The sequence below is a fragment of the Hemitrygon akajei genome, chromosome 11, assembly GCF_048418815.1.
Source record: "Hemitrygon akajei chromosome 11, sHemAka1.3, whole genome shotgun sequence".
NCBI lineage: Eukaryota > Metazoa > Chordata > Chondrichthyes > Myliobatiformes > Dasyatidae > Hemitrygon > Hemitrygon akajei.
This window is the reverse complement of record NC_133134.1, coordinates 149,397,548-149,414,628: the sequence shown is the minus strand read 5'-3', so window position 1 is coordinate 149,414,628 and position 17,081 is coordinate 149,397,548. Positions and strand designations below refer to the sequence as shown.

At 39.7% G+C, this 17,081-nt stretch overlaps 1 protein-coding gene across 2 annotated transcripts in view; it reads left to right on the top strand.

Annotated features, from left to right (window-relative positions):
• Nucleotides 1–16,784, top strand: part of LOC140736120 (myosin regulatory light polypeptide 9) — a 30,539-nt gene extending 13,755 nt beyond the window's left edge. For both annotated transcript variants that reach the window (XM_073061913.1, XM_073061914.1), the window contains exons 2-4: nucleotides 9,973–10,173; nucleotides 12,434–12,595; nucleotides 16,151–16,784. In XM_073061913.1, the coding sequence (XP_072918014.1) occupies nucleotides 9,990–10,173; nucleotides 12,434–12,595; nucleotides 16,151–16,323 (519 nt within the window). In that variant the 5' untranslated portion in view covers nucleotides 9,973–9,989 and the 3' untranslated portion in view covers nucleotides 16,324–16,784. The remainder of the gene's footprint in view (nucleotides 1–9,972; nucleotides 10,174–12,433; nucleotides 12,596–16,150) is intronic.
• Nucleotides 16,785–17,081: the final 297 nt, after the last annotated feature.

Here is a 17,081-nt window from a genome sequence, read left to right as displayed (position 1 = left end):
TTGGTGTTCCATCACAGACCACATCTCCTCCACACATCATCCCAGTGCCTGGTGATCTACCTTGACGCATCTACAAACCCAGATTTCAACTGGAAACTGCAGGGAACCCCTTGAATTGACAGTTCACAGCAGGAGCAATGTCATAAGGCCATGATTGATCTTACAATATAAGGCCAACAGACAAATCCAGGCCACTAACTGTTATTCCCAGAATACCAATAATTATTTGGTACATCATGCAGGTGGTTGATATTCATAAATGAGACAAGCCAATTAAAGTCACCATGTTAAACAACTCCATCAAAACCAAGTCCAATTCTATCTTTGTCTAATATATACAGTACTTATTGCAAGGTTGAGGGGCCAACCATCTGCTGCCGGATTCTTATTTCTATTTTCTTTTCCTCTTTGCTAGCCAAGATGAATGAGGTCAGCTTAAAGATTTCTCCGATGTCCTCATTTACAGTAGATTCGTTAGATCTGGACAGACCAGACATCAACTGTCAATAGTATCCCTGATTTCATATTTTGTGGTACATTTACTCAAGAAGCAGTGTGACAGGAGCTACTTACACTAAATTTAGTTCAAGGATTCATGCGCTCAGTATTTGCAATGTACAGTCAACAAAATGCTGGAGGAACTCAGCAAACTGGGCAGCATCTATGCAAAATTCAATATTCACAGTAAATTTATAATCAAAGTACATATATCTCACCATGTACTATCATGAGATTCATTTTTTGTGTACATTCACAGTAGATACAAAAAAAATGCAATAGAATTAATGGGAAAACTACAGACAAACAACCAATGTGCAAAAGAAGACAAACTGTTCAAATACAAAATAATAATAATAAGTAATAAATAATATTGAGAACGAGTTACAGAGTCATAGAGAAGTACCGCACAGCAACAGGCCCTTCAGCCCATCTAGTCCATGCCAAAACCATTAAAACTGCCTACTCTCATCGACCGACATAGCCCTCCATACCGCTATTATCTATGTACCTCTCCAAACTTCTCCTAAACATTGAAATCAAGCTTGCATGCATCACTTGTGCTGGCAGCTCACTCCACACTTTCATGGCACTCTGAGTAAAGAACTTTCCCCTCGTGTTCCCCTTAAACTTTTCACTTTTCACCTTTCACCTTTAACCCATGACTTCTAGTTGTAGTCCTACCCAACCTCAGTAGAAAAAGCCTGCCTGCTATCTATACTCCTCATAATTTTGTATATCTCTATCAAATCTCCTCTATATCTTCTTCATTCTAAAAAAATACAGCCCTAACCTATTGAATCTTTCCCTGTAATTCAGGTTCTCCAGACTAGGCAACATCCTTGTAAAGTGTGAGGTGTAGAGTCCTTGAAAGTAAGTCCATTGAATCAGTTCAGTGTTGAGGTGAGTGAAGTTGTCCATGCTGGTTCAAGAGTCTTATGGCTGAAGGATAATAACTGTTCCTGAACCTGGGGAATAAACAGTCCTAAAGAAGGGTCTCAGCCTGAAATGTTGACTATTTATTCTTCTCATAGATACTGTGTCACTTGCTGATTTCTTCCAGCAGGCTTGTGTGTATTGCACAAGATTTCCACCATCTGCCGAATCTTTTGGCTTTGTCACTTTGCTATTAGGTCACAGTTGTTTTTTTATTGCAAAAGATGCAGTTTAAACTGACAAGATAAATAAGCCATCAGTAATTTAACTTTTGGAATCCCATTTGTTCAGCATGGGAGCTTCTAAATAAGATAATAAATTCTTATTTTGCATTTTGTATTTAAAATGACTTTTTGATCAGAAATGATGAAGATAAAAGAAAATTAAACAAGAAGGTTTTGTATTCTTTCAGTTTTACTCAGAGGTAGATGAGTAATGTTTGATTCTTCATGATATGAAGCAACACTTTCACAAGTTCCCCTGTAATTGGAGACCTACAGCAGGATCACAGTGAAACTAATACTGCAATAATTAATCTCAGCAATTTCATTTGAAGCAATTTAATCTTAATGAAATGTGCAACTGTGTCTCATAAAAATGGACTGCACAGTGAGTCAGTCTTCAGAACTGTGGGCTTATATCCAAAATTCATGTCTTCTTAAAGAGCACATACAGGTATATTTTTCTAGTTACATGAATATAGAAATTAGGTAGCACCTAAAACTAACTTGAGATGTATTAGAAGACAAATTTGTCAACTTCAGTCTACAGTGAACAACTACATGTTCAATCTTTATCCTGTGCACATTGGTGGTGAATGACCCAAAGCTGGAGTAAAATTAAAAAAAAGAACCAAAGATGCTCCTCTTGATTGATAACTGATCACAATGTACATGAGGAGGTCAGTTCCAAGCACATCGAAGTGTGGTACTTCATTGGATGGTCTACTGGCATTTTAAAACATAAAGTATAAAACGGTAAAGCATTTGAGCCAAGATTGTTAGTATTGCCATGGTGTACAAGAACCTCAAACCCTGTATTTAGTATTGAATTGATCAGTGTCCTTGACATAGAATAAAGGATAGCACAGCACGGGAACAGCTCACAATGTTGTGCGGAGATAATTAAATGCCAAACTAAACTAATTCATACTGCCTACCCAACATCTCTCGATTATCTGTGCATGCAAGAGCCTATTTAAGAGCCTCTTAATTGTCTCTATCATAGTTAAATACACCACCACCCTTGGCAGAGCATTCCAGGCACCTGCCACTCTATGTAAAAAAAAAATTGCCATGCACATCTCCTTTGAATTTACCCACTCTCATCTTAAATGAAGGCCCTCATGTGTGTGACATTTTGACCCTGAGAGAAAGATACCAGCTTTCTACTCCATCTCTGCCTCTCAGAATCTAATACATCTCTATCAGGTCGCCCCCCCCCCCAGAGAAAACAACTCTAAATTGTCCAACCCTCCATATAGCACAAACCCTTTGACCAAGGCAACTTCCTGTTAAGCCTTCTCTGCACCCTCTCCAAACCTCTAGCTCCTTCTTATAATGAGGTGACCAGAACTGAATGCAATACTGCAGATGCGGCCTAACTAGAATTTTATAAAGCTGCAACATACCTTCCTGACTCTTGAACTTAATTCCTTGACTAATAAAAGCAAAAGTGCCCAATGCCTTCTTTATGATCCTATCAACCTGTGTTGCCACTTTCAGGGGGCAATGCACTTGGATCCCAAGATCCTCCTGTACAATAACACTGTTAAGAGTCTTGCCAATTACATTACACTGTACTTTTACATCTGATCTCTTAAAGTGCAGCACCTAAGTTCCACTTGCCATTTTCAGCCCATAGCCACAATTGATCTATATCCTTCCGTATACTTTCCCAGTGTTCTACACTATTCACCACATCACCAATTTTTGTAACATCTGTAAACATACTAACCCAATCATTGACATTTTCATCTAGATCATTTATATGTAGCACCAACCTTAGGTGTCCAGTACAGATTGTGCAGAACACCACTAGTTACAGACCTCCAGCGCTGTTGTAAGTCCCGTTGACAACTACCCTATGTCTTGTATGGGCAAGACAATTCTGAATCCAAATGGACAACTTATTATGGATCCCATCCATTTTAATTTTTTGGATGAGCCTCCCATGAGGGCTTTGTCAAACATGCTAGTAAAATTCTTATAGACAAAGTCCACAGCCCCACCTTTATCAATCATTTCCATCACCTTCTCAAAAAACTCAGTCAAGTTAGAAAAACATGACTTGCCCTAGGGACTTAAGAACCTTAACATTCTTTTAGTGGCCTAACACTACCTCCTTCTTTATCTCAAAATGCCCTAGCAAATTGGCATGCTCCATGCTAATCTCTCTGTTCTCCACATCCTTCTCCTTGGCATACACTGGTGTAAAGTATTCATTTAGTACCTCAGCTACATCCTTCACCTCCTATTATAATATTCCCACTTTATCCTTGAGTGGTCCTACCCACTTCCTAGTTACCTCTTGCTCATGATGTTTCTATAGAACGTATTGGGATTCTCTTTAATCCTATGCCATGGACCTTTTATGACCCCTTCTGGTTCTGCTAATTCACTTCTTGAGTTCTTTTCTTGTTTTTTTAATATATAATCTTTAAGGTCTCTGTTTGATTTTAGCTTCCTAAACCTTTTTCTTCTTGATAAAGTTTACCTCTACTTTCAACATCCAAAGTTGCCATCCTTCCTAATGGAATATTTCTGTCCTGTACTCTGTGCAGTTGGTTCTTAAGCATCCTCCGCATGTCAAATGTGGACTTACCCAGAAACAGCTGCTCCCAATTAACTCTCCCTCATTCCTCAATAATACTCTAATAACGAGTTCTGCTTCAATTTAATAATCTCCCACACGGTTAATACTTATCCTTTTCGAGCGGGAAGCCAGAGGATTGGGAAACTTTTAAAGAGCAACAGAAGATAACTAAAAAGGCAATACAGGGAGAAAAGATGAGGTATGAAGGTAAGCTAGTGAAGAATATAAAGGAGGATAGTAAAAGCTTCTTTAGGTATGTGAAGAGGAAAAAATTAGTTAAGACTAAAGTTGGGCCCTTGAAGACAGAAACAGGTGAATTTATTATGGAGAACAAGGAAATGGCAGACAAGTTGAACAGGTACATTGGATCTGTCTTCACTAGAGAAGACACAAACAATCTCCCAGATGTAATAGTGGCCAGAGGACCTAGGGTAGATTAGGCAGAAAATGGTGTTGGGCAGACTGATGGGACTAAGGATGATAAATCCCCAGGGTCTGATGGTCTGCATCCCAGGGTACTTAAGGAGGTGGCTCTAGAAATCATGGACGCATTGGTAATCATTTTCCAATGTACTATAGATTCAGGATCAGTTCCTGTGGATTGGAGAGTAACTAATGTTATCCCACTTTTTAGGAAAGGAGGGAGAGAGAAAACAGGGAATTATAGACCAGTTAGCCTGCCATCAGTGGCGGGGAAGATGCTGGAGTCAATTATAAAATATGAAATAGTGGCACATTCGGATAGCAGTAACAGGATCAGTCCGAGTCAGCGTGGATCTACGAAGGGGAAATCATGCTTGATTAATCTTCTGGAATTTTTTGAGGATGTAAGAGCCAGTGGATGTAGTGTTCCTGGACTTTCAGAAAGCCTTTGATAAGGTCCCACATAGGAGATCAGTGGGCAAAATTAGAGCACATGGTATTGGGGGTAGGGTACTGACATGGATAGAAAACATGGCAGGCAGGAAACAGAGTAGTGATTAACAGGTCCCTTTCAGAATGGCAGGCAGTGATTAATGGGGTACCGCAAGGCTCGGTGCTGGGACCGCAGCTGTTTACAACATACATTAATGATTTAGATGGAAGGATTAAAAGTAACATTAGCAAATTTGCAGATGAAACAAAGCTGGGTGGCAGTGTGAAATGTGAGGAGGATGTTATGAGAATGCAGGGTGACTTGGACAGTTTGGGTGAGTGGGCAGATGCATGGCAGATGCAATTTAATGTGGATAAATGTGAGGTTATCCACTTTGGTGGCAAGAACAGGAAGGCAAATTACTATCTGAATGGTGTCAAGTTAGGAAAAGGGGAAGTACAACGAGATCTAGGTGTCCTTTTTCAACAGTCACTGAAAGTAAGCATTCAGGTACAGCAGGCAATGAAGAAAGCTAATGGCTTGTTGGCCTTCATAACAAGGGGAGTTGAGTATAGGAGCAAAGAGGTCCTTCTGCAGTTGTACAGGGCCCTGGTGAGACCACACCTGAAATATTGTGTGCAGTTTTGATCTCCAAATTTGAGGAAGGACATTCTTGCTATTGAGGGAGTGCAGTGTAAGTTCACAAAATTAATTCCCGGGATGGCGGGACTGTCATATGTTGAAAGATTGGAGCGACTGGGCTTGTATATACTGGAATTTAGAAGGATGAGAGGGGATCTGATTGAAACATATAAGATTATTAAGGGATTGGACACGCTAGAGGCAGGAAACATGTTCCCGATGTTGGGGGAGTCCAGAACCAGAGATCACAGTTTAAGAATAAGGGGTAGGCCATTTAGAACGGAGTTCAGGGAAAACTTTTTCACCCAGAGAGTTGTGGATCTATGGAATGCTCTGCGTCAGAAGGCAGTGGAGGCCAATTCTCTGGATGCTTTCAAGAAAGAGTTAGATAGAGCTCTTAAAGATAGTGGAGTCAAAGGATATGGAGAGAAGGCAGGAACGGGGTACTGATTGTTCACAGTGAATGGCGGTGCTGGCTCGAAGGGCCAAATGGCCTACTCCTGCACCTATTGTCTATTGTCTATAACAACTTAAGCAGCTGTGATCACTGTTCCTTAACTGTTCTCCACTGAAAGATCAGTCACCTGTCCAGACTCATTTCTCAACACCAGGTCCAATATGGGCCATCTTTTTATAGGACTAACTACATATTCATATAAGAAACACTTCTCAATGCACCTAACATATTCTGCCCCATCTAAACCTTTTGCACTAGGAGGTCACAGTCAGTATTAGGGAAGTTGAAGTCACCCACTACATCTTTCCTTAATCTGCCTTCATGTTCCTCAATATCCTGGTAGCTATTGGGGCATCTGTTGTATAATCCAACAGAATGACTGCACCTTTCTTATTATTGAGTTCTGCTCATAAGGACACAGTGGATGACCTTCTCCATTATGTCCATTCTAAGTGCAGTTGTGATGGTGCCAAAGACTTCACAGAGGTTGAGAAGGATAAGAGGGGATAATTACTCACTGACAAAATTGCAAAGCTTATCATTTGAGATATATATTTGACAGTATAGGATGCCATAATGAAGATACATAATCATAAAATTGTGGGAAAGATAAGAATGCATAAGGTATGCAACATTCTCAGAGACTTAGATTAGCTTTGTTTGTCACGTGTACATCAAAACATACAGTGAAATGTGTAGTTTGCATCAAATCAACAAGGATTGTGCTGGGCAGCCAGCAAGAGTTGCCATGTTTCTGGCCCCAACATAACATGCCTAAAACTCACTAACCCTAACCATACGTCTTGGAAATGCGGAAGGAAACCCACGTGGTCACAGGGAGAACGTATAAATTCCTTACAGACAGCGGCAGTAATCAAGCCCTGATCTCATAGCTGGTGCTGTAATAGTTACGCTAACCACTACACCACCATGTTGCTTTGGGTTTTGAAGATTGGCAGTAATTTGAAGTCAGAATGATGTGCTTCTAAAGAAAAAGATGGTGAAAATAGATTTGTAAATTGGGGTGTAGGTAGTGTGAACCATTAACATCATCAACCCACCAAGGCAAAAGCTGAATTGTCAACAGTTTAGTTATAATAGAAGCAAGTGAATGAAAGATGGCTCTGAAGGACTGGATGATATCATGGAGAGTGACAGAAATTTAAAATGAATTTATAAAAAGATATGAATTCAGGAGTAGGACAACATGGACAACAGAGGAAGACTGGTCTGGTGGACAAGAGGAAGGGAGGAAATTGGCCCAGGCAACTGAAGAAGTCTCAATGTTTGTCAGACTAAAATCGAGAATAAGAGTTGGCAAAGATAAGAGGGGAGCTGCTGAAAGGAATGAAATCATGTCACAGTATAAGCCAAAAATAAACCCTGCAGTTGCTGGATATCCGAAAATAAAAACAGAAAATGTTGGAAATATTCAGCATGTCAGGCTGCGGTGGAAGAAACTGGCTGATTTCAAGCTGATGGTTCTTCATTTGATCTGATGGAAGCAATCAACAAAATGTGATTCTGTCTCTCTCTCTCCACAGATGATGCTTTACCTCCTGAACATTTCTGACAACTTCAGATTTTAAAAAAAACTTCAGTTTAAAAAAAAAACAAAATTAGGGAGTAGAACTGCAGAAGGAGACAAAATATAACTCTGGATTTTTTTTCTTGGGGAGTTGGGTAGGAGTGATTGTAGAGCTCTGCAAAATGGAATGACTGGCCTTTATAAGCACAATCCAAAACCATTTCAAATGAAGTGGCAAGTAACAAATAACAAAGGCAATAAAGGACACATTGGCTCAGTACAATTTGAATTCCACTCCTTTCTTGTGCTTCCAACAAGAGACTAATTAAAACCAGAGCCAAAAAACTGAAGCATGCGGAACTGTCCCATTTCCTGTAAGTTGCTATTTTTAAACCACTTCTAAAAACACTACTTGAAAAATAACTGAAATTCATAAAACAGGGAAAATTCCTCAAATGGACAACAATTACCATGTAATTGTTGTTCTTTAACTCAGAATTTTAATCTCTCTGATAAAGTCCTTTTTACACCCTTCCTGACATGCTGTTTCTTCATAGGCAGAGGTTATCTTTCAATGGGGCACCTACAGTATATTATCTATTGCATATGCTCACTGAAGTTGTGAAGGGAAGCTTAAAGTCGAAAGGTCTGCTCGCGATTACGCTCAAAACAGAATCCAACAATGGAATCTAAGCTTGAAGATCTATAATTTCACCCCAATCTGATATTTGCTGTCAATGCAACAAATTTAAATATTATTTTAATCTGTTTGAGCTTGAATCACCAAATATTGATTAAGTGCAGAGGGTACATGCGGTGATGTTTAAACAAATCTCCTTCACCTGGATCAAGTACAGAGACCTAACCCAAACCAAACTTGAAAGTTTAATTAGATTACTGAGTCTGACATGTATAATTAGGCCCCAACAAGCTGAGCTCCTGTAACTAGACCCTAGCACAGTCAAGCATGTTCCTGTCCTAACCTGCTGCAATGCCTAGCAGTCAGAAGGCACAAGAGAAACTTCCCCTTCCTCACGCAGGACTGCTACATTCCTTTAGTAGCCCTTCTCCTCTACCTCATCAGCTAACACCATTCAAACCTAGAGATCAAATCTGGTATCTTGCCAAGGAGAATGGTTCACAGCTTTTAGCTTAAGGCCATCCAGGAAGCCAAAGTACAAAATGAAATGTGTCCCCTATGAATAATAAAATACAAATCTGAGGACGGGGGAAGACCCACTCATGACATGTAATTTCAGAGTCTGCTAAGTTTTACAAAGCTCTGTATAAACTCTAGCAACAAAATAGTAGAATAAATTTTAGAGTCATTTCATTATAATTGCAATTAAATTTTTCAAATGGGCTCAAGCACATGCTCTCAAAATTGTTACCTTAAACACAAAATTAATTTAAATCTTTACAATGTTGCTCATTAAATAGCAGAAAATAAAATTTGGATTGGATTATTTCAGCTCTAATAAAACTGGGATGGAGAAGAAGATCAACATATTTTAAAAATGTATGTACTCCCACTTCAAAAATCCAGCTTTACAAAATCGCTTTTTATTTATTTATTGAGATCCAGCGCAGAATAGGCTCTTCCAGCCCTAAGAGCTGTACCACACAACAACCCCCTGATTAATCATGGGCTTAACATAGATAATTTATAATGACCATTTAGCCTACCAACCAACACATCTTTGGACTGTGGGAGGAAGCCAGAACACCTGGAGGAAACCCACGTGGTCACAGGGTGACAATACAAACTCCTTGCAGGTGTGGCCAGAATTGAACCTGGGTCACAGGTACTAACCTCTACGCTACTGTGCTGCCCCAATTAATTAAAAGAGAAGTGTGATTTTTAGAAGTGAACATACTGTACCTCTGGTAATTGAAGAGTTTTAAGATGATTTTAGAATTGAAATACTGTATTACCTTCAGCTAAAACTTGAGTTTCTGTGGGAAACAGAACCTACTTATGGTATTTTAATATGGTAAGTGTTACTCAACTATGTACTGAGCTTTGGACCGTTTCCCAAATTAAGAGATTAGTCCAAGTAATTACTTCTAGGGTATGTGGCTGTAAAAAAAAAAAGTAGATTTAACTCTTTTTATGGGTTCTGTAATTTTCTCAACAATTCAATGGCTTCAGACATTTTAATATGAATCCAGAATGACATACAGCCTGCCACTGATTTTCCTTAAATAAACTTTTGATATTTTGTGTTCTCTATCCGCCAGACCACTAGGGTACCAAAATGTCCAGCAAAAGAGCAAAGGCAAAGACGGCAAAGAAGCGCCCCCAGCGTGCGACTTCCAATGTGTTTGCAATGTTTGACCAGTCTCAGATCCAGGAATTCAAAGAGGCATTCAACATGATAGACCAAAACCGTGATGGCTTCATTGACAAGGAAGACCTTCATGACATGCTGGCTTCTCTTGGTAAAGTTGTTAAATATCATCTAAAATTAACGTGGCTTTCAGAGGAACTGAAAATTGCATTTATTTGTCAACCATTACATATTAGAGCTTCCGACTCTCTAATGTCAAGCTGTTTATATAATATACACTCAGCAGTCACTTTACCAGGCGCAGGAGGTACCTAAAGTGGCAACTGAGAATATTTCTGTATGTTTTGTGGTCCTCTGCTATAGCCCATCCACTTCAAAATTCAACATGTGCATTTGGAGATGCTCTTCTGCATCTTCGGGAGATGAGTGGTTGTTTGAGTTACTTTCGACTTCCTGTCAGCTTGAACAAGTCTGGCCATTCACTCATAGAATTGCCGCCCACTGGATGTGTTTTTTTGTAATTTATCGCACCATTCTCTGTAAACATTAGAGACTGTTGTGTGCAAAAATCTCAGGACATCAGCAGTTTCTGAGATACTCAAATCACCCCATCTGGCACCAACAGTCATTCCACAATAACAGTCACTCAGATCACATTCCTTCTCCCATTCTGATGTTTGGTCTGAACAACAACTGGATCTCATGACCATGTCTGCATGCTTTTATGTATTGAGTTGCTGTCACATGATTGGCTGATTAGATACTTGCATTAATGAGCAGAATTTGCATTAATAAAGTGGCCACTAGGTGAAAAACATTCCCCAAACACATGTTTGGATCTGCTAACAAACCCAGCTAATATGGAAGGAGGCTGTGATGTTACCATCAGCTGAGCAGAGTACCAGTCTCCAGAACTTATGGTGCGCTTGTTAACTCCTCATGGAGCCCACTGGAGCAGCACAACTTGCTGCAATAGCCCAGTTCTCTGAACGGGAATTGCGCCAGTGAGCCCACACTAGATTAACCTGGTCCAAAATCAGCAAGTCCATTGAAATCAATGGGAGAAATCAGCTACTAGGAAAATGTACGATAAGGTAGGTTATTTAATGCACTTAATGACTGTGAGTCTGCATCTGATAGTGAGAATATAAGAATGTCTGAGTCTGAGGGTATTTTAAGTATTTTAATATGTTTTTTAAACTTTTTTATTTTGGCTTTTAGCAGATATTGAGTGATTTTGAATGTTTATGAAAATCAGAATAATCCAATTCCAAAGTTCAAAGTAAATATATTTTCAAAATACATTTGTCACCATATACAATCATGAGATTCATTTTCTTGCAGGCATACTCAATAAATCCATAATAAAATAATAACCGTAACAGAATCAATGAAGGACCTCACCAATTTGGGTGTTCAACCAATGTGAAAGAGACAACAACCTGTGCAAATCCAAAAAGAAAACAACAATAATAAATAAATAACCAATAAATGTTGAAAACATAAGATAAAGAGTCCTTGAAATTGAGGCCATAGGTTGTGGAAACATTTCAGTGATGGGGCAAGTGAAGTTGAATGAAGTTATCCCCTTTAGTTCAAGAGCCTGATGGTTGTCAGGTAATAACTGTTCCTGAATCTGGTGGTGTTGGGGCTCCTATGCCTTCTTCCTGATGGCAACATTGAGAAGAGAGTATGACCTGGGTGGTGGGTGTTCCTGATGATGGATGCTGCCTTTCCGCAACAACGCTCTGTGTAGATGTGTTCAGTGGTGGAGAGGGCTTTACCAGTGATGGACTGACCATATTCACTGCTTTTTGTTGGATTTTCCATTCAAGGGAATTGGTGTTTCCATACCAGGCTGTGATGCAGCCAATCAATATACTCTCCACCACATAGCTATAGAAGTATGTCAAACTTTCTGGCGTCATACCGAACCTTCGCAAACTCTGAAGGAATCAGAGATAATTTAATTATACAATTTAACTTAACAGCTGTTGGGTCTTCATGCAGGGCCTCACTGATTCTCATGCTACTCTGTGTAACCAGGCCACTACGCTGCTACACCAGTGAGCAAAGGGCCAGCCTCCTAGTGAAGACTGGGCCCAGATTCACACCACTGTCAAGTGTACAGGTGACAACTGATCTCCAAACAGAAGATCAAATCTATTCTTTTAAATAATTGTCAGATGTGTAAACTAGCTGTGCTTGTTCCATTGTTATTCAAAACCACTTTACATAAATATAACACAGAAAAGTTGAGCAAAAATATTCTCTTTGCTAATTTTTGAAAGAGATCCATAGAAAGCAGCTGCTTTGCTACCTTTACCTCCTCAAGTGCCTTTTATGGGTGACTCAGTGTTCAGCAAAGTAGTGCATACAGCTTACTTTCAACTTTGAACTCTTGTGTTCAGGAAAGAACCCATCAGATGACTACCTTGAAGGGATGATGAGTGAGGCTCCGGGATCCATTAACTTTACCATGTTCCTCACCATGTTTGGTGAGAAACTAAATGGGACGGATCCAGAGGATGTCATTCGAAATGCTTTTGCTTGTTTTGATGAAGAAGGAACAGGTAACCTGGTTTTTATAAGATTGAGTAATCTGAAGAATTTATTGCAAAAGCATAAAAATAAGCATTCTAACTGCATAGTGGAATCACAAATAGACCTGACATCTCCTGCATCCTGTATTCAATCCCAACCTCCATTGCTGTAGAGTTTCTCCCTGTGACAATGTGGGTTTAAGTCAGGTACTCAAATTTTCTCCATCATGCAGGTTTGTAGGTTTATCGGCTGTTTTAAATTACCACGTGTGTGGTAGGGAGATTTCAGAGGTGACTGGGGAGATTCGATGAGTCTTCCAGTCAAGATCATGCCAAGCTAGGATATCCACCAATGTCAAGGCTCAGATTGCATTGTTTGTTTTTATGTTTGCAGGGATGTTCTTGGAGACAGAGAGGGGAATTACAGGTCAGGTTTAGAGACAGGGATGAGGGGAGTTAGAGAGTTTAGTAAGGACCCCTGAGATGCTTCACACAATGTGGGTAAAGGCACATTCCACAATTTCAGGGAATCCTAAAACCAGTTGCTTTTTAAAATCATGGTAAGTTCTGTAATAGAAAAAGAAGAAATGACACTCTTCTTTGTAGTATGTTACCAACAGATTCCACATTTTTGAAAAGTAAATCTTAGGCAAAGTATCACTTGCATGTAATCTTTCTATCTAGTCTAAAGGAAGACAATCTTTAACAAGATAAAGAATTGAATCTTCTCCCTGTAGTTCAGTGCATGTTTAATGACTGTCTCTCTGGAGAATAAAAGGACTTCAGCTTTGATTTACAGTCTCTTGTTGCCTGACACTTGGAGGACGATAAGAAAACTACAGTTAATTTCCGTACTTTTGCATCCCGAGGTAAAACCTGGGGTCGGATGGGAAGGAGGTAGGTTTGAGTGGAATGAAATGGGGTGAGGGTTAGATTCACCCAGCTTCATTTACAGGAAATACAACTACGTGAGCCTCAAGTTCCGTGAAGTTCTTCCTTAACTCTAGTAGCTTTCAAACCTGAGTACTCGCTTGGCATTTATTACGAGGAATCCCAGGACAATAATATTTAACTAAACATAATACCTCAGAATTATATATTTATTTGTTTGTTTGTTTGTTGAGATGCTGCATGGACTAAGCCTTCTCAGCCCTTCAAGCTGCACCACCCAGCAATCCCCCGACTTAATCCTATCCTAATCACAGGTAAATTTACAGTCACCAATTAACCTACCAAACGGTTCATCTCTGGACTGTGCAAGGGGACTGGAGCACCCAGAGCAAACATGCAGTCACAGAGAGAACATATAAAATCCTTACAGGCAGCAGCAGGAATTGAATGGGGGTTGTTGGTACTGTAAGGTGTTGTACTAACCGCTACGCTACTGTTCCGCCTCATTGGGAAGAATACCTGCCTGTCTGGCCAAGGGAGAAAAGCAGCAGGTCAGGCATCACCTATGGTAAAGAGTAAGAGAGGGCAATCCTGATGAAGGGTTTTGGCCAAAAATGTCAACTGTTTACTCTTTTCCATAGATACTGCCTGGCCTTTTGAGTTCCTCCATCATTTTGCATGTGTTACTTGGATTTCCAGCATCTGCAGATTTTCTCCTGTTTGTGAAGGGAGGAAAACCTATAGCTATGGTTCTATTTTCTATTTTATAGCTCTCTCTCCATTCCTCTCTGGTAGATCATGTGAACAAAATTTGACTTTGATAATTCTGTATCTGCAGTTCATAAAATCTACATTAACTTTTCTCATGGACTAAAAATTAGGCAACTGTGTGGACCACAAGACCATGAGGTATAGGAGCAGAATCAGGCCATTTGGCCCATCCCATCTGCTCCACCATTTCATCACGGCTGATACAATTTTCCTCTTAGCCCCAGTTTCCTGCCTTCTCCCCATATCCCTTCATGCCCTGAACAATCAAGAATCTGTCACCCTCTGCCTTAAACATACATAAAGACTTGGACTCCACATCTGCCTGTGGCAAAGAATTCCACAGATTCACCACTCTCTGGCTAAAGGAATTCCTCCTCATCTCCATTCTAAAAGGATGCCCCTCTATTCTGAGGCTGTGTCCTCTTGGTCTTAGACTCTCCCACCACAGGAAACATCCTCTGCACATCCACTCTATCAAGACCTTTCACCATTTGATAGATTTCAATGAGGTTACCCCTCATTCTTCTGAATTCTAGTGATTACAGAGCCATCAAACTCTCTTCATATGACAAACCATTCAATCTAGGAATCATTTTCGTGAACCTCCTTTGAACCCTCTCCAGTTTCAGCACATCCTTTCTAAGATAAGGGGCACAAAACTGCACACAATTCTCCAAATGAATCCTCACCAGTGCTTTATGAAATTTCAACATTACACTCCTGCTTTTATATGCTAGTCTTCTTGAAATGAATGCAAACATTGTATTTGCCTTTGTCACCACAGACTCAACCTGCAAGCTAACCTTTAGGGAATCCTGCACAAGGACTCACAAGTCCCTTTGCATCTCAGTTTTTGTATTTTTTCTCCACTTAGAAAATAGTCAAGCCTTTCATTTCTTCTACCAAAGTACATAACCATATACTTGCTGATACTGTATTCCATCTACCATTTCTTTGCCCATTCTCCTAATCTGTCTAAGTCCTTCTGTAGCCTCTCTACTTCCTCAAAACTACCTGCCCCTCCATATATCATCTGCAAATTTTGCAACAAAGCCATCAATCCCATCATCCAAATCATTGACATATAACGTATCAGTCCCAATACAGGCCCCCATGGATCACCACTAGTCAGCGGCAGCCAGCCAGAAAAGGCTCCTTGTACTCCCACTCTTTGCTTCCTGCCAATCAACCACTGCTTTATCCATACTAGAATCTTTCCTGTAGCACCATGGGCTCATAGCTTGTTCAGCAGCCTCGTGCGTGGCACCTAGTCAAAGGCCTTCTGAAAATCCAAAAACACAACATCAACTGATCCTCATTTGTCTATCCTGCTTGTTATTTCTCCAAAGAATTCCAACAGCTTAATCAGGCAAGAATTTCCCTTGAGGAAATCATGCTGACTACGGCCTATTTCAGCACGTGCGTCCAAGTACCCTGAGACCTCATACTTAACCATCAACTCCAACAACTTCACAACCACTGAATTCAGATTAACTAGCCTATAGCTTCCTTTCTTCTGTCTGTCTCCCTTCCTGAAGAGTGGAGAGACAGTTTCAATTTTCCATTCTTCCAGAACAATTCCAGAATCTCGTGATTCGTGAAAGATCATTACTAATGCATCCACGATCACTTCAACCACCTCTTTCAGAACCCTGGGGTGTACACCATCTAGTCCAGGTGACTTATCTACCTTCAGACCCTTCAGTTTCCCAAGAACCTCTCTCTAGTTATACTAACTTCACAATATAAAGTTTGATGAACAGTATCTAGTGCTTTGCTACAACTTTCTGAACTTGGAGATAGCAAACTGGATTTTTACAAAGTCAGACAGGAAATGTGTTCATTGATATAACTAAGGAAACTGTACCAGTAATTGAACAAATAATAAAACTACAATGTCTAAGCATGTTCCATTTCCTTCAGGTTTCATCCATGAAGACCACCTGCGGGAACTTCTGACTACCATGGGTGATAGGTTCACAGACGAAGAAGTCGATGAACTTTTCCGAGAAGCACCAATTGACAAGAAAAGCAATTTCAACTATGTGGAATTCACTCGCATTCTGAAACACGGTGCCAAGGATAAGGATGATTAAGTGTACTTGTGCTTGTTACTTTGCCAAATTTCAGAAATCTTCATCAGCGCACACCAATCGCCACTGATGCGATCCACTTACTCTAAAGAGCAACTTTAGAGTTGCTAAAGTGCATTTTGCTTGACATTTAAACCTAAATAGGATAGTACCACACAAGTATTGGGAAATATGATGATAGAAAAAGGATCAAAACAATCCAAAAAAATATTGTTATTCCATTAATCTCACACAGAAATTGGATTGGAACACAAAGCTAGTTAACCTGTCATTGAAGGTAAAAAAAAAATGCAATCTCCTCAAAACAATGAAATAAAAAGGGATGAAAATAAAACTTTAATAACAATGAAAGCAGGATTATCAGTAACAGTAGCTATAGCAAGATTTTGTACCTAGGTTTTATGTGAAACTTTGTACTTTTTCTTGAATATTATATGTCTAAATAAAAGCCTTATCAGACATGAGATGGCAATTTATTCACTAACGCTATGTTCCACTACAATTAATTCAGAATGGAGTCAATAAAATTTCCTGGACCTATCTGATGTAATGCTTGCACAGCTAATCTCAGAATCAACATTCCCCAAGTGCAGCTGAACTAAATGAAATTTCAGCAAGTATTTTTGTTATCTTTGTTCAGCAAAGTAGAATTGCTGTAAAACATGCTTTCTCAGTTTCATGAAGTTTGCTAAAATGAGATTTTTAGGAACATCATAGAAAGTGCCAAGTTGGATCCAATACTCTATCTTACTTCAAAAGAA